Here is a 24,921-nt window from a genome sequence, read left to right as displayed (position 1 = left end):
CAATTTCAGTTTTTTATGACACAGTAAAATAATAAAATGTGGAGCTTTTTTCATATCATTTCACTATATACCATTTATCATATCTTTGATTCTAGGACATACAGCACAGCTGATGCAACACAGCAATGGTGTGTTATATTAACTAAATGCCTTTCCTTTATCTTACAGCAATCAGCAGGCCTTTTTACTGGAGAATGTTCCATGTAATAACGCAAGCTGTGAAGGGGCACATCGTATGTTTAAAGTCTACTGGGACCTGATGGACCTAAATCAAATCAGAGATGCCATGGTTGCCACCTTCTTTGACATTTATGAAGATGTGAGTTCAGAGGTCTCCTGCATGTTTGGAGTCTAATTGCCGTCCACTTCATCTCACTTTCACTTCACCATGTTTGACCAGAAAATGTAGATGAGATAATGAAAGCTAATGAGTTAATTAAAGAAAGCCCCTTTTAATGTTAGATGGCACAGGGAACAAATTTATCGACACCGCTAGCTGATCAGTACAGTGAAATATGAAAACGCCTTTATCTCATTTTGTGCCTATTTAGATTAAGCCACTAGAGAATCATGCTCTGAGACGGGCAAATGTGTATATGCACCAGTAGACAAAAGCACAGCCAACAGATAACAGGGTCTTAAACCTGTACAAGATCACAGAAGAGTGAATGAAGTACTACTCCCTTTTAACTTTGTGAACTATTGCCAAGGATTCCTATGATTCTATCTGCAGTTGCCAGGTGACAATGAAAGGCCCTCAGGGCACTGGTTTCCTCCAGTCTAATTTGAAAAGCCAGTTTACCATGCAGAAAAATAATAAATTCTGATACCAAATGTATTAAATTCCAGAGTTAATATATCACAGTATATCCTTGTAAAATAATGTGATTATTTAAAAAATCCATCCCATGTCTTTTTAAGAGAGTCTTAAATACAGAGAACCAACTGAGGGTACATGGGGGAGTGGGGGAGAGGGGAAAATGGGTGATGGGTGTTGAGGAGGGCACTTGTTGGGATGAGCACTGGGTGTTGTATGCAAGCCAATTTGACCATAAATTATATTAAAAAAAAAAATTCAGTGCCCATCAGGACATTTATGTCTCCTAACCCCATTTTTGGTTTGGTTTGGTTTGGTTTGGTTTGGTTTAGTTTGGTTTGTAAATAAATAACTAAATAACTACATAAGGGGAAAAAACTCAAGAGAATTGTCTACAAATAAATTTTTAATTTTTGCACATAAAAAACATCATAAATGAAATTTAAATTGTTTTTAAATCTGGGGAAAAAATTATTTATGAAAGACTCAAATAACTAATATCTTTAATATAAGAAGGGTTTATGCAAACTGATATAAGTCACCAAAAACTCCCACTGGAAAAACAGAACATAGTGAATTTACAGAAAAAACATATGTGGCTAACATATGAAAAAATATGATAAATGATCAGTTTGATTAAGAATCAGTGGAATGAACTGCACTTGTGGCAAGCATAGCATAAGGTATACAGTGGCTGAGTCACTGTGTTGTACCCCTGAAACTAATGTAACATTGTGTGTCAGGTATACTCAGAAAAAGTTTAATAAATAAATAAATAAATAATAGTGAAATGGAATTTAAATGAGCACACCTTTTCCCCCCAGTATAATCAGCAAAGCCTCCCTCTTTTTTACAGAAAAGTAATGTTAATATGCCGTGGTTACCAGGACAGTTAAAAAGGTGCTCTCTTTCTCTGACGGTTGGAAACAATTTGGCCTTCCGTTTCATAGGCCTTTAAAAATTCATGCAAATATGACTAGAAAGAAATTTACTAAAATGTTAACAGCTATCTCCAGGGATTAAAATTACAGATTTTTTTCATTTTGTTTATATTTTACTATTTCCAAGGTTTTGTTTTGGTTTTTTTAACACGGGGAATTTTTTTTTTTTTTTTTTTTTTTTATAATTTATTGTCGAGTTAGCTAGCATACAGTGTAAACAATGTGCTCTTGGCTTTGGGAGTAGAGTCCCATGATTCATCACTTACATATGACACCCAGTGCTCATCCCAACAAGTGTCCTCCTCAATGCCCATCACCCATTTTCCCCTCTCCCCTACCCCTACCCCCTACCAATCAACCCTCAATTTGTTCTCTGTATTTAAGAGTCTCTTATGGTTTGCCTTCCTCTCTGTTTGAAACTAGTTTTTTCCCCTTCCCTTCCTCCATGGTCTTCTGTTACATTTCTCAAATTCTGCATATGAGTGAAAACAGATGTTATCTGGCTTTCTCTGACTGACTTTACTTAACCACATCGAGATATCACCTCACACTGGTCAGAGTGGCTAAAATTAACAACTCAGGAAAAAACAGATGCTGGCAAGGATGTCGAGGAACGGGAACCCTCTTGCACTCTTGGTGGGAAAGCAAACTGGTGCAGCCACTCTGGAAAATAGTGTGGAGGTTCCTCAAAATATTAAAAATAGAATTATCCTACAACCCAGCAATAGCACTACTAGGAATTTATCTAAAGAATACAGGAGTACTAATTCATAGGGGAACATGGACCCCAATGAGCAAAAGCCAAATATGGAAAGAGCACAAATGCCCATCAACTGATGAATGGATAAAGAAGATGTGGTTTATATATACAATGGAATACTACTTGGCAATGAGAAGGAATGAAATCTTGCCATTAGCAACAACATGGATTGAACTGGAGGGTATTGTGCCAAGGTCTTTCTTTTTTTAAGTTTTTATTTAAATTCCAGTTAGTTGACAAAGAGTATAATATTAATTTCAAATGTACCCTATAGTAATTCAGCATTTCCATATATCACCTGGTGCTCATCACAAGTGCCCTCCTTAATCCCCATCACCTATTTCCCCCATTACCCCACCAACCTCCCCTCTGGTAACCATCAGTTTGTCCTCTATAGTTAAGAGTATGTTTCTTGGTTTGCCCCTCTCTAAGGTTTTATACTTTTAATAATATTTTTATTTTAAACATCAAGTTGAATAAATAAGGTTTAAACTTACATGATAAACATACATGTATTTTCATTAGTTTTTCAGTCTGCTGGTTTGTTCTTATGACTTTTGTTTATGTTTTTTCCAGGGAATCTTGGACATTGTAGTACTAAGTAAAGGATATACAAAGAATGATTTTTCCATCCATACACTAAAAAATAACTTTGAAGCAGATGCTTATTTTGTTAAAGTCATTGGTGAGTATTTGTTTCATATGTTTTATTATTAATTATTAACATTTATTTTTGTATTCCGTCTGTCAACTCAAAGTTTCCAAAGAATAAGGACACACCCCTATGTGTGTTACACACACAACTCTCCAAATCAGGAAATCAACTTTGTTACAACACTACCATCCTATACACAGACTCTTCAAACTTTTCCAGTTGTCCTAACAATGATTTTTTTTTCTGTTTCAGGATTCTATAAAGGAATTCCCTCTTTAATTGTCACATCTTTGCAGACTTCTTCAATATGGAATAATTCCTTTTTTAGGTCCTTATCAGTTTTAAAGAATACAGGCCTTCTTCTGTGCCATAACCCTGTTTCTTCTCTTTCCACTCAGGTCATACATTCTTTGCAGAAATTCTACTGCATAGAATTGCATAACCAGTGCTGTGCATTTCTCAGTGCATTATATCAGGAAGCACATGATGTTGGTCTATCTCACCACCAAAATGTTTACCTTGAGCTTCTGATCATCTTAGTGACCACCAGGACTCTCCACCTTAAATTCACTCTTTTCCCTCTTTGTGATTGCCTTCTCTAAGATAGTTGTCAAAGAGTAATTCTCTATTTCCAACATTCTTTCCACATTTATAGTTGGCATTCTACTATAAGGAAGATCTTTTGCTTCTCTCCCATGTATTTATGTATTCATTTATCAGTATAGATCTATGTATTCATATTTATTTATTCAATAAATAAAATCATTTCCTTTAATGTTAAAAGTATTCCCAGTAGAAGCAGTAGGAGCTCCTTCAGGCTGGCTCCTATATCTATTTTACATGTTCTCTGGGATAGACAGATATTCCAGACTCCTCTTATTCTTACCTTGCCCTAAGTCTAGAATCTTCTCTCTCCCCAAGGATCCCCATTTCCTTTTGTAAAAGATGGTATTTAAAAGCCATGTTCTAAATTTTCAGTGTGCTGGTTGTTTCTGAGTTGTCATTTCTTCTAGCTTCTCTCAATGGACAGAGCAGGAAATACAGATATGGCTTTATATACTCAACACACAAATATACATATCTATAACTATATGTGTGTATGTATATATGTGTATACATCACCTTCACTTACTATAAAACCATGAACTTAATGCCATTACTTCCATTTCGGATCCAACACAGCATGTCAAGACTTCTTTCTAATCTTTTCTGTCTGTATATATCTTCTCTAGCAGTGAGAAACCCGGCTCCCACTTTCCTCTGTATATTTATTTATTTGTTCATTGTTACCTGTTCCCAACCATGCTAACCATCTCCTCCAGCTGACACGTATGTTCACCAGAGATCTTTTACATTTTTTAGGTGATTATAAATGCTGTGTTTTTAAGTTTGGCTTCCACATGTTTGTTTTTAGTAATTAGTAATGCAATTGATTTTTTTGTGTGTTAGTCTTGTATACTGCAATCTTGCTCAACTTCTTTATTGACTCTAGGAGGTTTTTTTAAGATTCAATAGGATTTTCTACATAGACAATTATGTTATCTACAAAGAGAGTCTTTTTTTTTTTTTTTTTTTTTTTTTTTTTAGTGTTTATTTTTTGAGACAGAGAGACAGATGCAAGCAGGGGAGGGGCAGAGAGAGGGAAACACAGAATTGGATGCAGGCTCCAGGCTCTGAGCTGTCAGCACAGAGCCTAACCTGGGGCTCAAACTCATAAACCACAAGATCATCATGTGAGCCGAAGTTGGATGCTTAGCCAACTGAGCCATCCAGGCACCCCAGAGAGAGACAGTTCTATTTCTTCTTTCCAATCTATGCCTTTTTTGTTTTTCTTTTCCTGGCTAAAATTTCCATTACTATGTTGAAAAGATTGGTGGGAGTGGACATCCTTGCCTTGCTTTTGATCTTGGGGGAAAGCATTCCTTCTTTCACCATTAATTATGATATTATTAGCTATTGGGTTTTGTAGATGCTCTCTATTGTGTTAAGGAAGTTTACCCTATTTCTAGTTTTCTGAGAGTTTTATCATGAATTGCTATGGGAAATTACTGTTTTTGTGTTACTATTATAGTCAACACTAAGATAGCCATCAAGAGCAGTCATTTGTTAATGAAGTGACACATACTTCATATAAATATTACAGTTTTAAAATGGGCATAAGTAGCTGAATACAGAAAAGCAACAGAATAATGAATGAATATTGGGAAATTTATTTTGAGAAATGAAAATGACAGAAAATATAATTTTCCTTTTTAATCAGCAAATTCATTCTTATTTGAATGAACTAAGAGCGACTCCCGTCTTCATTACTACTGCAGTCTCAGAATATGGATATATGAGTCTACCCATTTCTATACTTTTTATCCATGTGACTGTATGCTCTCATTTGCCATTTTGAAGGGAATATTATTTGGCTATCTTAGAGCTTAAAAAAATTTAAATTATCCTGTATGTTGTCATGTTATTAACTTACATAGTTTAAAGTGTTTTTTTTCAGCGATTTTCCTTCAACTTTAATCCTCTAGATAAAAAGGCAAGGAATCCTTAAAATTTTTGCTGACACTAAATGTATATGTAATTAGAATAACTCGTTTTCAATCAATTAAATTGAAACAAGCACTGTTAAAGTAAGAGTTTAGAATTTGGTCCCCCACAGATACATAACTAAGTCTAGTACAGCCATCAACTAATGCAGACTCTGGTTGCCAAGGGGAGATTCAACAAAAGCATACATCTTAAAATATCTCTTCTGTGCCCTAGAATTATCATTTGTCAATGACAGCATACTCCTAGTCCCCATTTATTTTAATATAACATAATCTCCTTTCCACCCCCAACTCCCATCTATTCCAGGCTATTTGAGAAGCACTCTGAAATCTATATTTAGGTCACTTGCTTACCATCTTTTTCTCATAGTATGCTATGGTAGTTGAAACGACTTGAAAGTAGTATCTGTGCCTTATTTGTCTTTGATTCCCCAGTGCCTTACACAGGGCCTGGCTTATAGGAGGCATTTAGGAAATTTATGTTAAACAATTGGCCAGCTACTTTTCAAGGCATGAATTGGCTATCTGAATTATTTTTTTAATTTTTTTTTTGAGAGAGAGAAAATACGAATGGGGGAGGGGAAGAGAGAGGATGAGAGAGAGAATCCCAAGCAGGCTCCAAATTGTCAATGAAGAGCCGGATGCAGAGCCTGAACTCACAAACCATGAGATCATAATCTGAGCCAAAACTAAGAGTTGGACATTTTACCAACTTGAGCCACCCAGACATCCCTGGCTATCTTAATTTAAAAGTATTCCCTCTTGGCACAAAAACAGACACTCAGATCAATGGAACAGAATAGATAACCCAGAAATGGATCCACAAACATATGACCAACTAATCTTTGACAAAGCAGGAAAGAATATCCAATGGAATAAAGACAGTCTCTTCAGAAGTGGTGCTGGGAAAACTGGACAGCAACATGCAGAAGAATGAACCTGGACCACTTTCTTACACCATACACAAAAATAAACTCAAAATGGATGAAAGACCTAAACAGAAGACAGGAAGCCATCAAAATCCTCAAGGAGAAAGCAGGCAAAAACCTCTTTGATCTTGGCCACAGCAACTTCTTACTCAACACATCTCCAGAGGCAAGGGAAATAAAAGCAAAAATGAACTACTGGGACCTCATCAAACTAAAAAGCTTCTGCACAGAGAAGGAAACAAGCAGCAAAACTAAAAGGCAACTGGAAGAATGGGAGAAGATATTTGCAAACAACATATCAGATAAAGGGTTAGTATCCAAAATCTATAAAGAACTTACCAAACTCCACACCCAAAAAACAAATAATCCAGTGAAGAAATGGGCAAAAGGCATGAATAGACACTTCTCCAAAGAAGACATCCAGATGGCCAACTGGCACATGAAAAAATGCTCAACATTACTCATCATCAGTGAAATACAAATTAAAACCACAATGAGATACCACCTGACACCTGTCAGAATGGCTAACATTAGCAACTCAGGCAACAACAGATGTTGGCGAGGATGTGGAGAAAGAGGATCTCCTTTGCATTGCTGGTGGGAATGCAAACTGGTGCAGCCACTCTGGAAAAACAGTATGGAGGTTCCTCAAAAAATTAAAGAACTACCCTATGACCCAGCAATTGCACTACCAGTTATTTATCCAAGGGATATACGTATGCTGTTTTGAAGGGGCACGTGCACCTCAATGTTTATAGCAGCACTATCAACAATAGCCAAAGTATGGAAAGAGCCCAAATGTCCATCGATGGGTGAATGGATAAGGAAGATGTATTGTATATATATACGATGGAGTATTACTCACCAATCAAAAAGAATGAAATCTTGCTGTTTGCAACTACGTGGATGAACTAAAGGGTATTATGCTAAGCAAAATTAGTCAGAGAAAGACAAATATCATATGACTTCACTCATATGAGGACTTTAAGACACAGAACAGATGAACATAAGGGAAAGGGAACAAAAATAATATAAAAATAGGGAGGAGGACAAAACATAAGAGACTCTTAAATAAGGAGAACAAACAGAGGGTTACTGGAGGGGTTGTGGGATGTTGGATGGGCTAAATGGGTAAGGGGCATTAAGGAATCTACTCCTGAGATTCTTGTTATACTATATGCTAACTAATTTGGATGTAAATTTAAAAAATATTAAAAATAAAATTAAAATAACATAACATAACATAACATAACATAACATAACATAACATAACTATAAAGTATTCCCTCTTGGGGCACCTGAGTGGCTCAGAGGGACAACTGGGTGGCTCAGTTGGTTAAGCGTCCAACTTTGGCTCAGGTCATGATCTCACAGCTTGTGGGTTTGCGATGGGCTCTGTGCTGACAGCTCAGAGCCTAGAGATGCTTTGAATTCTGTGTCTTCCCCTCTCTCTACTCCTTCCCCACTCAAGTGTGCTCTCTCATTCTCTCTCTCAAAAAGAAATAAATGTGAAAAAAAAATTTTTAAGACAATAAAAGTATTCCCCCTAGTACCCAATGGTGCTAGGGCCTAATGCCTGATGCCTCAGGCCCATGTTCTGTCTCTAGGAAGCATTCTACCAAAAGATGAAACTCCATTTCAAGGACATGTTTGCACCTTTACCTGTTCTCTGATGTCAGAGCTATAGCTAGTCAATAGTTCATTTCTTGAAAAGAGAATATTTAACCTTAGTGAGCTAGTTACTCTGCCCTGGCTTAAGTTCTCACATCTACCTATCTTTTAGGATTCTCTGTGACTAGAAATACTTAATTTCCCAGGCTTATAAACGAAAAATGTACAGAAAGAACATCATGCAATGAGTAAGAGAGAGGTTCTCTCTCATGACCTTAATGGGATGCTGTGAAAATCATCTTTTTATTCCAACCTAGAATAAATGTTATTTGTCTCAAAAATTTATATTGAAACTCACAGTAATAATTCTCTTTTTTTTTCTGTGTAATTAGATAGCTGTACTATTTGTGTCCTTGATTTGAGTTTTGCCAGTGTACTTTGAAGAAACTATTTTCTCAAGTTTAAAGTTTCCAAAAAACCACAGATTTATTGCTTAGTTCATCTGAATTTGAAGTGTTTTTGTGTGTCTGTATGGATTGAAAATTAACGGTTTCTACAATAGATGTTACTCATTGAGTAGTAAGGAAAAATTCCAGTGAAAGGGGTATTAATTTGTATATGGTTAGGACAAATCAGGTTCACCCTTGCATTCAGCAGGTTGTTTTATTCAAGCCTTAAAACTACTTTTCTACTAAAAATTACTTGTTTTGTGCTCTTGAAAAAATATGATTGAGTTTTTGTGATATACTCCCAAATCTGAGTTAGTGTGAGGGCATGTGATGCTGTTGCTTCCCTTGCTGATTCCTGTAGACTCTTTCCTAGAGCAGAGATTGTCAGTGAAATAAAGTTAAATTAGAGCATAAGATTTTCCTACAGTGATAAGGGATCCAGATCCCTACTCATAATAATAATGATAATAAAATAATAATAACAATAATAATAATAATAATGCTAAAGAAAGGAGGCAGTTTCTCATATGAAGCAAAAACCGGTCTCACATTTTTTTTTTATATTGATCATTTGGAAATTGTCCATGTGGAAAATACATACATATAATGTAGGATCTTCAGTCCTTCCTTTGTATTTGTTTATTTACATTTTTAGAAATTACAGAACAATCAGAATCTTAGATATGGGAAAGGCCTTAGAAGGCATCTTGCCCAAGTCTACCCTAATGCAACACCTCAGCCAGCATCTGCTTGAATGCCTTGCAGTAAAGCTCACCTCCTCATAAAGGAACACACACTTCTTTTATGAGTCAATATAGTTGCCAGAATATTTATTCTGTATGAAGTAGAATGTGCATAGTTTACTTCTGTTGATACTAATGTCTGATGTATAGCAGGCCCTGGAGAAATATCTGTTGAATAACAAAACAATTAGTCCTGATGAAATCTTTGCAGTTTTTATCTTTAGAGTAGACCACAAATACAGTAACAGAATACATGAATACATGATGGTACTGCTCAGGAAAAAGTAAACTTATTTAAACAATTAAATAATGAAACAAACTACATGAAAATGGAATGACATGGTTGAGGTGTTTCTTTAAAGTAATCCAGGGAAGTAGGAAATGGAGGGTAGATTTAACAAGATTGGCTATGTGTTGTTGACCACTGAACTTGTGTGAAGTGTGAGTGGGGTCCTTTGTATATTTCTAATTTTGTATAATTTGAAAAATTCCATGTAAACAGTTTAAATACCTAAAAGTCTCTTGAGAATCTGTGGCCTGTGACTTCCTAGCCTGAGTCAGGATGGGGGGACCACTGGATAGCACTGGCATCTAATTAACAGTATCCTGAAGAAAGTTTTCTCCACACATCTCCAAGCTCAGACCCAGAGCCAAGTTGGTGCAGGAGGTTTTAGTTTTAGAAAACAAGGTAACTTTACATGAAAGATATTAACATAAATATTAATAACATACTTTACAAAAAGGTCATGGGAAATGAGGTACCAATTTGAAGCAATCATTTGGGAAAAATAACCTTCTAGTTGTTTTGGAATGCCCTTCCACTCTTTCCTTTGATTATTAGTTTTTGGCCTTAAGTCAGACACTTACTAGTATATAATTATCCTTTCAAAGCCGTCTAAAATGTCCACCATTGATTTTGCTCTAAAATTGCACTGTTACTCTAATGTTCAAACTAGCCTGTGCTAAAAGTCACTGTTTTTCAGTTAAGGACATTCAAGAAATTGGCAAGGGAAAAGTAAAACTCCCTTGAATCAGAATTGATTCCTAGCTCTTTTTCCTCTTTTGTCAGCTGCACTGGAAGGTTCTGCATTCTAATTCAGTGCTACCAGGACTTAACTCCAATTTCTAACAAATATCTGACCCTGTTTCCCTCACACTTTTATAATTGTAAGTGTGTTTACTTTTACTTCCCAAGTGAGATGACACATTTAGAAAGGTTTTACTTCCCTGCTTGTTTCAAGATTCTGTTGAAATAATATGGAAGTGTTTTTTCTGGTGATTAATTCAGTTTTAATTTTGTGCCTTCTGTTTTGCAAATTCTTTCTTAATAATTCAAAACCATGTTATCAATGATTATTTAAACTTAACAAGTTTTACCAGCTTTATTGCTACCATTTTACTTATATGCCACCCCTTGCCCTTACTTTTTTTGAATTCCTGTCTCTTTTTTTTTTTTAATTTTTTTTTAATGTTTATTTATCTTTGAGAGACAGAGCATGAGCAGGGAAGGGGCAGAGAGAGGGAGACACAGAATCTGAAGCAGGCTCCAGGCTCCGAGCTGTCAGCACAGAGCCCAACGCGGGGCTCGAACTCATGAACCGTGAGATCATGACCTTAACTAAAGTCGGACGCTCAACCAACTGAGCCACCCAGGCACCCCATGAATTTCTATCTCTTTTGATAGAGTACTTCCTCGGATGATTTTCAGAAAGTTGTACATAGGTTAATATATTTTCTGAGTACTATTATGTCTTAAAATATTTTTTGTCTTGCTCTTACATATCAATGCTAATTTTGCTAATATAGAATTTTATAAACATTGTGCTGTTTACTTCTTGCAAATAGTATGGTAATCTTTGAATTCTCTCCTTTTCCTTGCTTAGGTAGGGATCATTTATATCATGTATATGATCATTTACATGATTTCTCACTTTGGCTTTCCTTCTCTTAAGCTGTTGTTTTTCTTCTTGTGTCTGATAACTTTTCTATGCCTTTGCCTATATTTCTAGAAAGAATTAGTGTTGGTAGGTAATATGGTAGGAAAAGCACATGTGTCACATACAATTCTGGCCAGCAGATGATTGCCACTACTCCCTTTCTCCTCTCCCCATGCAGGAGCTCCTTGGGGCTCTAAAGCTGGGAGCAGGCACCTGAAGTGGAACAAATATTTTGAACAAGATGGTGTCTTCAGGGTCCTCAAATAACATAGCACAAGTGATGCATTGGTGGTGAACTGCACCCACCTCTGTGAGAATCACTAGCAAGGGACATTATAAGAGTCTCTGACTTACTCATTCCTCTGTCCTCAACCTAGGAGATCATCAGATTCTTTGAGTCTGAACAGAGTTGTGCTTTCCAGTGGGAAGAAAAGAAGGGGAGTTACAGGGAGGCACAGCTGCTTTCCTGAGCCTTTTGTGTCATTTCACCAAGTGGTTTCAGAGGTTTCTTTTTTTTGGCAACACTCTAAAATTATTTAGAACACTGTCTAGGAGAACCAGCAAATCCCCCACTTTCATTAGCTAGTAGGAACCTCCAGGTGACAGATACACTTATTCCCTGTGTGAGCCACACAGTTCCAGGGGTCCTTTGTCTCCTCCTGAATACCTGGCCCCATCATGGCTTGCCCTTGTTCTCTTTCACAGCTCTGAGTCAGGATCTCTCATTGATCTACTAGAGAGTCCATCCTCTAGTGCCCTATTGACTCTCTGACCTGGTCAGCATTAATTGCCTATTTTCTCAATATTATTTACCTATTTAAAACCCTTTAGAAATTCCTCAAAATAGCTGCCATTGATCACTGAACACTTTTATTTTCAGATTTATTTAATCATGGTAGTGATATTTAGGGAATTAAGGAAGGTGAATATATGTTTTGCATATTAAATTATTTGCTAAAAGTTTTTCAGACATATTTACCTAGAACCACATATGTTTTTAAATGTCAGACCTCTCCTGAATTTAGCATAAAATTTAATAATTTTATATGTGTATAAAAATATGTGTATAAAGTTATATGTGTATAAAACATATGCCTACCACATTTAATAACTGTTTGCACATGTAGAGAACAAGATCAAAATTACTTGAAAGATTAGTCATTTTTTACTTTCTGTATCTAAATTCTTTACAATGAGCATATGATTTTTTAATTAAAAAAATGAAAGATAGGTAATTAAACATAAACATTTTTCCACAAAATGTCTCAAATAATGTCTAAATAACAGGAATGGCTAGGAGGGGAGCCTTTATTTCACACATGATATTTGATTATGATATTTGCTTTGTATTCACATGTCTTAAAGAAACAAAAATGAAAGACATTTTCAGAGAATAAATATGAGGAGTCATCTATAATCCAGGCAAGGATTTTTCATTTTAAATGCTACTAAAACCATTATACAGTATTGACCTTTATAGCTTTGACTTTTTGCTACTCATCCTTCTCCCAGCCTGCACAGTGGTTTAGTGTTACAGTATTTATGCATGATTATTGCTGCTTTTTGGTTTTGACATTTGTGTGAAGCAGCTAACGTAAACTTTAAATAAGCTATACTGTCACTGTACTATCACTAGATTCACTAAGCTATACTTTGAATATAAATTCTTTAAATATACATTCGTTTTTTTAATTTTTTTTATTAAAAAATTTTTTTTAACGTTTATTTATTTTTGAGACAGAGAGAGACAGAGCATGAACAGGGGAGGGGCAGAGAGAGGGAGACACAGAATCGGAAGCAGGCTCCAGGCTCTGAGCCATCAGCCGAGAGCCCGACGCAGGGCTCAAACTCATGGACCCTGAGATGGTGACCTGAGCTGAAGTCGGAGGCTTAACCGACTGAGCCACCCAGGCGCCCCTAAATATACATTCTTAAATATACTGTAAGAATACATGACTTGTAACATATAATGTTTTTTAACATGAAATCTTTTTCTCAATATAATTTGTCAAATTGGTTTCCATACAACACCCATGCTCATCCCAACAAGTACCCTCCTCAATGCCCATCACCCACTTTTCCTTTCCTCCACCCCCTCCATCAACCCTCAGTTTGTTCTCAGTATTTAACAGTCTCTTATGGTTGGCCTCCCTCCCTCTCTGTGACTCTTTTTTTTTTCTCCTTCCCTACCCCCATGGTCTTCTGTTAAATTTCTCAAGATCCACATATGAGTGAAAACATATGGTATCTTTCTCTGACTTATTTCACTTAGCATAATACCCTCCAGTTCCATCCACATTGCTGCAAATGGCCAGATTTCATTCTTTCTCATTACCAAGTAGTATTCCATTCTGCATATAAACCACATCTTCTTTATCCATTCATCAGTCGATGGACATTTAGGGTCTTTCCAAATTTGGCTATTGTTGAAAGTGCTACTCTAAACATTGCAGTATATGTGCCCCTATGCATCAGCACTCCTGTATCCCTTGGGTAAATTCCTAGCAGTGCTATTGCTGGGTCATAGGGTACATCTATTTTTAATTTTTTGAGGAACCTCCACACTGTTTTCCAGAATGGCTGCACCAGTTTGCATTCCCACCAATAGTGCAAGAGTGTTCCTGTTTCTCCACATCCTCATCAGCATTTGCAGTGTCCTGATTTTTTCATTTTAGCCACTCTGACCAGTGTGAGGTAGTATCTCAGTGTGGTTGTATTTCCCTGATGATGAGTGACGTTGAGCATCTTTTTATGTGTCTGTTGGCCATCTGGATGTCTTCTTTGGAAAAGTGTCTCTTTATGTCTTCTGCCCATTTCTTCACTGGATTCTTTGTTTTTTGGGTGTGGAGTTTGGTGAGTTCTTTATAGATGTTGGATACTAGCCCTTTATCTGATTTGCAAATACCTTTTCCCATTCCGTTGGTTGCCTTTTAGTTTTGTTAATTGTTTCCTTTGCAGTACAGAAGCTTTTTATCTTCATGAGGTCCCAATAGTTCATTTTTGCTTTTAATTCTCTTCCTTTGGAGATATGTCAAGGAAGAAATTGCTGCAGCTGAGGTCAAAGAGGTTTTTTCCTGTTTTCTCCTCCAGGGTTTTGATGGTGTCCTGTCTCACATTCAGGTCCTTCATCCATTTTGAGTTTATTTTTGTGAATGGTGTAAGAAAGTGATCTAATTTCATTCTTCTGCATGTCACTGTCCCGTTCTCCCAGCACCATTTGTTAAAGAGACTGTCTTTTTTTCCATTGGATACTCTTTCCTGCTTTGTCAAAGATTAGTTGGCCATACATTTCTGGGTCCAATTCTGGGTTCTCTCTTCTATTCCATTGGTCTATGTGTCTGTTTTTGTGCCAATACCATCCTGTCTTTATGATTACAGCTATGTAGTAGAGGCTAAAGTCTGGGATTGTGATGCCTCCCACTTTGGTTTCTCTTTCAATATTACTTTGGCTATTCAGGGTCTTCTGTGGTTCCAAACAAATTTTAGGATTGTTTGTTCTAGCTTTGAGAAGAATGCTGGTACAATTTTGATTGGGTTCACATCGAATGTGTAGATTGCTTTGGGTAGTATTGACATTTTAACAATATTTATTCTTCCAATCCATGAGCATGGAAGGTTTTTCCATTTCATTGTGTCTTCTTCAGTTTCCTTCATAAGGTTTCTATAGTTTTCAACAGACAGATCTTTTACATCTTTGGTTAGGCTTATTCCTAGGTATTTTATAGTTCTTGGTGCAATTGTGAATGGGATCAGTTTCTTTATTTCTTTTTCTGTTGCTTCACTATTGGTGTATAAAAATGCAACCGATTTCTGTACATTGATTTTGTACCCTGTGACCTTGCTGAATTCATGTCTCAGTTCTAGCAGACTTCTAGTGGAGTCTTTTGGGTTTTCCGTGTGGAGTATCATGTCATCCGCAAAAAGTGAAAGTTTGACTTCTTCTTTGCCAATTTGGATGCCTTTGATTTCTTTTTGTTCTCTGATTGCTGATGCTAGGACTTCCAACACTATGTTAAATAACAGTGGTGAGAGTGGACATCCCTGTCATGTTCCTGATCTCAGGGGGAAAGCTCTCAGTTTTTCCCCACTGAGGATGACATTAGCTGTGATTAGCTTTTCATAAAAGGCTTTTATGATGTTTAACTATGTTCCTTCTATTCTGACTTTCCTGAGGGTTTTTATTAAGAAAGGATGTTGTGTTTCGTCAGATGCTTTTTCTGCATCTATTGACAGGATCATATGGTTCTTATCCTTTCTGTTAGTAATGTGATGTATCACATTGATGGATTTGTGACTGTTGAACCAGCCCTGCAGCCCAGTAATGAATCCTACTTGATCATGGTAAATAATTCTTTTGAATTATTTATGCTGTTGAATTTTATTTGGTAGTGTCTTGTTGAGAATTTTTGCATCCATATTCATCAGGGATATTGGCCTGTAGTTCTCTTTTTTGCTGAGTCTCTGGTTTGAGAATCAAAGTAATGTTGGCTTCATAGAATGAGTCTGGAAGTTTTCCTTCCATTTCTATTTTTGGAACAACTTGAGAAGGATAGGTATTAACTCTGCTTGAAATGTCTGGTAGAATTCCCCACGGAAGCCATCTGGTCCAGGCTCTTATTTGTTGGGAGATTTTTGATAACTGATTCAATTTCTTCACTGTTATGGGTCTGTTCAAATTTTCTATTTCTTCTCGTTTGAATTTTCATAGTGTGTGGATGTTTAGGAATTTGTCCATTTCTTCCAGGTTTCCAGCTTGTTGACCTATAACTTTTCATAGTATTCCCTGTAATATCTTGTGTTTCTGAGGGATGGGTTGTGATAAGTCCATTTTCATTCATGATTTTATCTATTTGAGTCCTCTGTCTTTTCTCTTTGAGAAGCCTGGCTAGAGGTGTATCAGTTTTGTTTATTTTTTCAAAAAACCAACTCTTGGTTTCATTGATCTGTTCTACTGTTTTTTTATATTGTTTATTTCTGCTCTGATCTTTATTATTTCTCTTCTGCTGGGTTTGAGGTGTCTTTGCTGTTTTATTTCTAGTTCCTTTGGGTGTGCTGTTAGATTTTGTATTTGGGATTTTTCTTGTTTCTTGAGATCAGCCTGGATTGCAATGTATTTTCCTCTCAGGATTGCCTTAGCTGCACCCCAAAGTGTTTGGACTGTTGTGTTTTCATTTTCATTTGTTTCCATATATTTTTTAATTTCTCCTCTAATTAACTAGTTGACTCATTCATTCTTTAGTAGGGTGTTCTTTAAACTCCATGCATTTAGCGGTTTTCCAGACTTTTTCCTGTGGTTGATTTCAAGTTTCATAGCATTGTGATGTGTAAGTGTGCATGGTATGATCTCAATTCTTTTATACTTATTGAGGGCTGTTTTGTGACCCCGTATGTGATCTATCTTGGAGAATGTTCCATGTGCACTCGACAAGAAGGTGTCTTCTGCTGCTTTAGGATGAAAACTTCTAAATATATCTGTCAAGTCCATCTGATCCAATGTATCATTCAGGGTCATTGTTTCTTTATTGATCCTGTGTCTAGGTGATCTGTCCATTGTTGTAAATGGAGTATTAAATTCCCCTACAGTTACCACATTCTTACCAATAAGATTGCTTATGTTTGTGATTAATTGTTTTGTATATTTGGGTGCTGACGAATTCAGTGCATAGACATTATAATTGTTAGCTCTTCCTGATGGATAGACCCTGTAAACATTATATGATGCCCTTCTTCATCTCTTGTTACAGCCTTTAATTTAAAGTCAGTTTGTCTGATATAAGTATGGCTACTCCAGCTTTCTTTTGACTTCCAGTAGCATGATACATAGTTCTCCATCTCCTCACTTTCAGTCTGAAGGTGGCCTCAGGTCTGAAATGAGGACTTGTTTTTTTTTTTTATCCATTCTGATAACCTGTTTCTTTTGATTGGAGCATTTAATATTTACATTCAGTGCTATTATTGAAAGAATTGGATTTAGAGTCATTGTGTTTTCTGTAGGTTTCATGCTTGTAGTGATATCTCTGGTCCTTCGTGGTCTTTGCAACATTTCACTCACAGAGTCCCCCTTAGGATCTCTTAGGACTGGTTTAGTAGTGATGAACTTCAGTTTTTGTTTGTTTGGGAAAACCTTTATCTCTCCTTCTATTCTGAATGACAGGCTTGCTGGATAAAGGATTCTTGGCTGCTTTTTTTTTTTTTCTGTTCATCATATTGAAGATTTCCTGCCATTCCTTTCTGGCCTACCAAGTTTCAGTAGATAGGTCTGCTACTACTATTATGTGTCTACCTTTGTAAGTTAGAGCCTGTTTATCCCCAGCTGCTTTCAGAATTTTCTCTTTATCATTGTATTTTGCCAGTTTCACTCTGATATGTCGTGCAGAAGATCGATTCAAGTTACGATCTGAAGGGAGTTCTCTGTGCCTCTTGGATTTCAATGCCTGTTTCCTTCCCCAGATCAGGGAAGTTCTCAACTATGATTTGTTCAATTACACCTTCAGCCTTCTCTCTCTTTGTCTTCTGGAATTCCTATGATATGGATATTGTTCCATTTTATTGAATCACTTAATTCTCTAATTCTCCCCTCGTGATCCTGGATTTTTTTATCTCTCTTTTTCTCAGCTTCCTCTTTTTTCCATAATTTTATCATCTAAAATACCTATTCTCCCCTCTGCCTCTTCATTCCACTCTGTGGCTATCTCCATTTTATTTTGCACCTCATTTACAGCATTTTTAATTCATTGTGACTATTTTTTAGTCCCTTGATCTCTGCAGGAATAGATTCTCTGCTGTCTTCTATGCTTTTTTTTCAAGCCCAGTGATTAATGTTATGACTGTTATTCTAAATTCTTGTTCAGTTATGTTGCTTATATCTGTTTTAATCAATTCTTTAGCTGTCACTTCTTCCTGGAATTTCTTTTGAGGAGAATTCTTCTGTTTCATCATTTTAGCTAGTTTTCTGTCTCTTAGGAGTTTTAAAAGCTTGTTAAGTGCTCTGCACCTGCGAGTCTGCTATATTAAAGGGGGGGATCATACACTATCCAGGGCCTGGCTCTTCAGGAGGTGTTTTTTGGAGAGTGTTACTTGCTCTCTGTTGTTGTGAATTTGGTTATTTTATTTCCCTACTCATAGTGATGTTTTGGACTCTCTACCAGGTATGCTTTGATTTGTTCCTTGGAGTAGTCCTGGAAAGGAAAACAGACAGACAGACCATCAGGAAACAAAAACACGCAAACACACAAAACAAACAAACAAACAAAAACTAAAAACTAAAAACAATCCAAAAGCTAAAACCAGAAACACCAGCTACAAGTAAAGAATGGGGTGGAGGCGGTGCTGATGGAAGAGCACATACAAAGAGAGAGAAATGAGAGGGACGGGGCCAGGGGGGTGGGGGGAGAAAAAATAAACATTGACCAGGCAGAGAGTCTAAAAGGCTTAATCCTGAGAAAAGGGAAAATAAGGATGGAGGCAGGGAAAAAGGAAGATAAAGTTACCCAAAGAAACTATATTACTTGGCTTGATTATTCCAGAGAGAGAGAAAGGAAAGGAAAGAAAGGAGGTGTAGAACATGTATCAAAAGAATGGATTAAATATGTCTGTTTAAACAAACAAATAATCAGAGTACCCAGCCTAGAGGACGGAAGAGATAAGAAGGAGAAATGGAAGGGCGAATGTATCTATATAACAAGAATTGTCCTAGAATTAATCCAGGCAATGCAGCAGCACTAGTCTGGAGGAGGGGTCCGTCTGGTTCCACATCATGTATCCCGCTCCAGTAGATATGCAGTTACCTGGCTTGGAGGGACGTGGTTTGGTGTAGGCTGGTCCTGCCTCCACTCTGGGCCCCATGGTGGATCCCTGAGGCCCCGCCTTGGTGGTGGTGGGTAGAAAAATGACAACCCCCACCCCACCCCAGTCTCTTCTCCACCACCCGGCGTCCTAAATCACTCCTTTGGAAATGCCCTCACAGTGCCACAAGTGCAGATGAGGCTGTCTGTCTCTCTCCACCCATTCCTGTGCTCCATTGCTTGGCTGGGATTTCAACTCCTTCTCTGTGAGCCCCAGCAGTGGGGAAACATCTCCCAATATGTGGTCCTGGCTGGTTTTGTCCTGTGCCACAGCACTTCAGGGTAGGGTACTGGTTTCTCCTGCTGCAGACTGCGCCCATGACCTACTACCAAACCCAGAGGTGGCTCCCCTCCTCCCCAGGTGCACGAACAGGGCAGCCAGCCCCAGTCTGAAGAAAGCCCTGCAGTTAGAGATGGGATCCCTCTCTGTCCTGGTCCGAGGTTTTTTTCTCTTGTCCAGATACAGTCCTACACTTCCCCAGCCAGTCTTTCTCTTCCCTTTGTCTCTCTGCAGAAGGGGATCCCTCCCTTCCATTCCTTTGTGGCCCATTTTATCTTCCCCAGTTCGCAGTCACCCACCTATGGCCCGTCAGGTTGTCCTGGTTTCTCCCTGGTAGACTCAGTCTCTTTTCCTCCCAGACTCTAAGTGTTCAAAGTCCTTTGGCTTCAGCCCTTCTTTTTTTGAGAGACACAGGAAGTATGATACCCCTACTTCTCCGCCATGTTGGCCTCTCCTGTTTAACATGAAATCTTAAGATCCTAAGCATTGTCGAAGCACCTGGCTGGTTCAGTCCACAGAGCATGCAGCTCTTGATCTCAGGGTTGTGAGGTTGAGTCCCATGTTGGGTGTAGAAATTACTTAAAAATAAAAAATCTTTAAAAAATAAAAAAGATCCTGGGGCACCTGGGTGGCTCAGTCGATTAACCATCCAACTTCAGCTCAGGTCATGATCTGGCTGCTTGTGAGTTCGAGCCCCACATTGGGCTCTGTGCTGACAGCTCAGAGCCTGGAGCCTGCTTCAGATTCTGTGTCCCTCTCTCACTCTGCTCCTCCCTGACTCATACTCTATCAAGAATAAATAAAACATTAAAAAAAAAAAAAGATCCTAAGCATTGTCATTTTAAAGAAAAGTTATGAATTATACATCCCATTAGTCATGTTTTAAACTAATTTAATCACTAATAACCAGCACTTCAAATAGCTCATTAAGTATTTTAATTACAAGTTTTCATGTAATTCTGTGAATAGACTGTCATCTATATTCCATTAATCTTTTTAAAACAGTTTATTTAAAAGGATATTATAAAATGTTACAATAAATCTAAATAGTATTTCACAATATGGTCACAAATACATACTAATAATTTACAAAAGCTTATGAAACTAATTAGACTGTGGTTAGCCAAGTTCAGCTAGTTAGTAGGAAAACATTCACTGACATCTGAAATGGGAAACAGAGACACTTAAAAACCAGTAAACAGGGGGCACCTGGGTGGCTCAGTCAGTTAAGCGACCAACTCTTGATTTCTGCTCATGTCATGATCCCACAGTTTGTGAGTTCAAGTTCTGCTTCTAATTCTCTCTCTTCCTTTATCCCTGCCCCTCCCCCCATTCTCAAAATAAATAAATAAACTTAAAACAAATTAAAAAAAAAAAAAAAACAACAGTCCTTGCCTTCAAGAAGCTCACAGTGGTGAAAAACACAAGTAGTAGAAGGCTGGAATTGTATACCTGTAATTTCGTTTTCCATTTGGGCTCTTATTTTAGCACATCTTCCCAGTTGTTGTTGCAGCTGCTTAAGATAAATGTTTTACTTCACTTAAAACCATATGCTGTTATATAAAAAGTAAAACTGTCTCACTTCTGGGAAGTGAGCTTTTGCTGTAATAATAATAAATTCTGCCTTGGAGCGTTCAGGACTAGTTGGTGTTTTTTTTTTCTTTTCTTCTTTTTCTTCTTTTTTTTTTTTTTTTCCTCACTAAAAGCATAAAGGATGGAATTTTTATTCTGATGTCACTGTGGAAATTACATTGTTGCAATGATTTAATAGACTACTGGTACTTTTTACCTCTTAAGCTTCACATTATAGAGTCTTAAAATTGTAATTTCAGGGTGACATTTGTAAAAATGCCATCAGATTCTACCTTTTTACTTTCTTGATTATGCAAGAGAATTTTAAAACATTGTTCCTTTTTATATTGGTAAACTTTTGGTTTAGCACTTGTTTCTTTTTCTGATTACAAAATAAGGCAGCCTATTATAAAACATTTGGAATATCTGGAGAAGTATTTTTTAAAAGCTATGCCCTTTGCCACTTATTAGATATAAATACTATCAGCACTGACCATTCTGCTTGCTTTTGGTGGTTCCCAAAGTTTCAAGCACATAAAAAAGAAGCTGTGGCAGTGAAAACTGATACTTTTATTTTAATTGTATTTATTTATTTACTTACTTACCTATGTTTTATTTATTTATTTGTTTGTTTGTTTGTTTGTTTGTTTATATCCAAGTTAGTTAGCATATACTGCAGTGATTTCAGGAGTAGATTCCAGTGATTCATCTCCTATGTATAACACCCAGTGCTCATCCAAACAAGTGTCTTCCTTAATGCTGCTTACCCATTTAGCCCACAACCTCTCCAGCAACCCTCAGTTTGTTCTCTGTATTTGAGTCTCTTATGTTTTGTCCCCCTCCTTGTTTTTGTATTATTTTTTCTTAAATATTAGAAATATATTCTTTTTTTCTTCCCTTCCCTTATGTTCATCTGTTTTGTATCTTAAAGTCCTCATATGAGTGAAGTCATATGATATTTTTCTCTGATTGACTAATTTCACATAACATAATACCCTCCAGTTCCACATAGTTGCAAATGGCAAGAATTCATTATTTTTGATTGTCAGGTAATACTGCAGTGTGTGTGTGTGTGTGTGTGTGTGTGTGTGTGTGTGTATATATATATATATATATATGCATGCCACATCTTCTTTATCCATTCATCCGTCGATGGACATTTGAGCTCTTTCCATACTTTGGCTAGTGTCAATAGAATTGCTATAAACATTGGGGTGCATATGCCCCTTCGAAACAGCATATCTGTATCCCTTGGATAAATACCTAGTAGTGCAATTGCTGGGTGTAGGGTAGTTTATTTTTAACATTCTGAGGAACCTCCATACTGTTTTCCAGAGTGGCTGCACCACCTTGCATTGCCACCAACAATGCAAAAGAGATCCTCTTTCTCTGCAACCTCACCAACATCTGTTGTTGCCTATGTTGTTCATTTTAGCCATCCTGACTGGTGTGAGGTGGTATCTCCTTGTGGTTTTAATTTGTATTTCAGTGATGATGAGTGATGTTGAGCATTTTTTCATGTGTCTGTTAGCCATCTGAGTGTCTTCTCTGGAGAAGTGTCTATTCATGTCTTTTGCCCATTTCTTCACTGGATTATTTGTTTTTTGGTGTGGAGTTTGATAAGTTCTTTATAGATTTTGGATACTACCCTTTATCTGATATGTTATTTGCAACTATCTTCTCCCATTCTTCCGGTTGCCTTTTAGTTTTGCTGCTTGTTTCCTTCTCTGTGCAGAAGCTTTTTAGTTTGATGAGGTCCCAATAGTTCATTTTTGCTTTTGTTTCCCTTGCCTCTGGAGACGTGTTGAGTAAGAAGTTGCTGCAGCCAAGATCAAAGAGGTTTTTGCCTGCTTTCTCCTTGAGGATTTTGGTGGCTTCCTGTCTTACATTTAAGTCTTTCATCCATTTTGAGTTCATTTTTGTGTATGGTGTAAGAAGTCATCCAGGTTCATTTTACTGCATGTCACTGTCTAGTTTTCCCAATACCATTTGCTGAAGAGACAGTCTTTACTCCATTTGGATATTCTTTCCTGCTTTGTCAAAGATTAGTTGACCGTAAGTTTGTGGGTCCATTTCTGGATTCTCTATTCTATACCATTGGTCTATGTGTCTCTTTTGTACCAGTACCGTACTGTCTTGATGATTAAAGCTTTGTAATACATCTTGAAGTCTGGGATAGTGATCCCTCCAGCTTTGGTTTTCTTTTTCAGGATTACTGAAATTCAGAATTCTCAGCAGCATTTAATGCACTTCTTCCTTTCTTTTGGAGAAGTTGTATGTAATTTTAATAAGCTATGATTTAAACTGTACTGATGAGCCTATCACATAAATATACAGAAAAATGTAGTAGAGAAATAAAAATATTCCTAATATAGCCTGTACATTTGAAGAAACCTAATACTTTTCAGAATTTTTTAATGCTTTATTTATTTTTGAGAGAGAAAGTGTGAGCAGGGGAGGGGCAGAGAGAGGGGGGGACAGAGAATCTGAAGCAGGCTCTGTGCTGACAGTAGTGAGCTGAATGCAGGGCTCAAACTCAAGAGAACCATGAGATCATGACTATTAACTCAAGAGAGGAAGAAAATAGAAGTATATATGTGAGTATGTGTGTCCCTTTCTGATGGGAAACCTAAAGGGGAAATGGATTTAGTGATACAGCCAAAGCTAAAAGTAAAATTCCACTCTTCTATAATATTCTTTGAAAAAGCAGTGTAATTGCTGAATGTAGCTAAAGGCATTTCTTTTTTACTGCCTCATGTCAAACATACAGAGGTAGTAAAGCCCAGAACCATACACTCTAACTAAGTCGCCTTCCCTCCTTCAGTAACCAGGTAGATGTCACTAGAAATAGTCAGGCTGTTCTGTAGATGAAATAATTCATTCAGGCTAAGAACAGGTTAACTTTTATAATAGTATTTAGGAGTTCTGAATTCCTAATTAAACAATATTATCAACCAGAATATTAATTAGGCCCAAGGATTGTTACCATTCCTTCTTGTAACTGTGCTTATAGAAAACAAGGAAATGCATATTTGTATTATGTAGACATTTCCTTTTATAAGACATATATATGTATAGTATGTAGACATATATTTATGATATGTATATAGGTATGATACATTTAAATCTTATTTTGATTCTATTGCTATAATATGAAACTTCAAATTTGACAGAGGAAGTCTTGTAAAGAAACAAAAACAGATACAGGAACCCAATTTTTAGCTTGCTATATACAAAATGAAAGAGACTATTATATAATTTTGAGTAAATACTGTCAACTATGCTAAACAAGACACAGACAGTTTATCTCGTACAGAAAATAAAATAATCCACCGGTTCATCGATTTTTCCATCTCCTGTAAAAGTAGGATAATGTGTTTTTTAAATGAGTTAGTGTCTAGTGGCCACGTGTTCTTTCATAAAAGCTCCCTTCGTTTTGTGACCTTGAGTGGTGTACTGGCCCAAGCTTCAGTTTCCTTTTCTGTAAAAAGAAGGTGGTGGGGGCCAACTAAATTCATCTCACAATCTTGCTGTGAGGATAAAGGAAGAGCATATATGAAAGCAAATTTCTGTTCAGAGTTTGGCACTTTCCAGATCAGTGAATGTTTACTAAAAAGATGCTTGATAACCTTTATGAAGGATAATTTCAGTATATACTCCAAAAGCTTTAGGATTAAACCAGAATATAGTTTTAATTCTATACAATTATCCCAGGAAAATTATCAGAGATATGCCAAAGATTTGTGTATAATGCCCCATGTCTGTAAAGATGATCATCCCAGTGGTGTTTTTAAGAGGAAAAGAGTTGGATTATAGAGTGGAGGAGAACCTAAATGT

The 24,921-nt window shown here is 36.9% G+C and overlaps 1 protein-coding gene and 1 long non-coding RNA gene across 2 annotated transcripts in view; one reads left to right on the top strand and one right to left on the bottom strand.

The window, feature by feature from the left end:
• Window positions 1-24,921, top strand: part of ITFG1 (integrin alpha FG-GAP repeat containing 1) — a 342,666-nt gene that overhangs the window by 212,056 nt on the left and 105,689 nt on the right. The window contains exons 11-12 of the mRNA XM_049620921.1: window positions 169-319; window positions 3,095-3,203. Coding sequence (XP_049476878.1) covers window positions 169-319; window positions 3,095-3,203 — 260 coding nt within the window. The remainder of the gene's footprint in view (window positions 1-168; window positions 320-3,094; window positions 3,204-24,921) is intronic.
• LOC125915222 (uncharacterized) overlaps window positions 1-24,921 on the bottom strand; it is a 199,208-nt gene that overhangs the window by 92,488 nt on the left and 81,799 nt on the right. The gene's annotated exons all lie outside the window — the stretch shown is intronic.

The sequence above is a fragment of the Panthera uncia genome, assembly GCF_023721935.1.
Source record: "Panthera uncia isolate 11264 chromosome E2 unlocalized genomic scaffold, Puncia_PCG_1.0 HiC_scaffold_19, whole genome shotgun sequence".
Lineage (NCBI taxonomy): Eukaryota > Metazoa > Chordata > Mammalia > Carnivora > Felidae > Panthera > Panthera uncia.
This window is presented reverse-complemented; position numbering and strand designations above follow the sequence as displayed.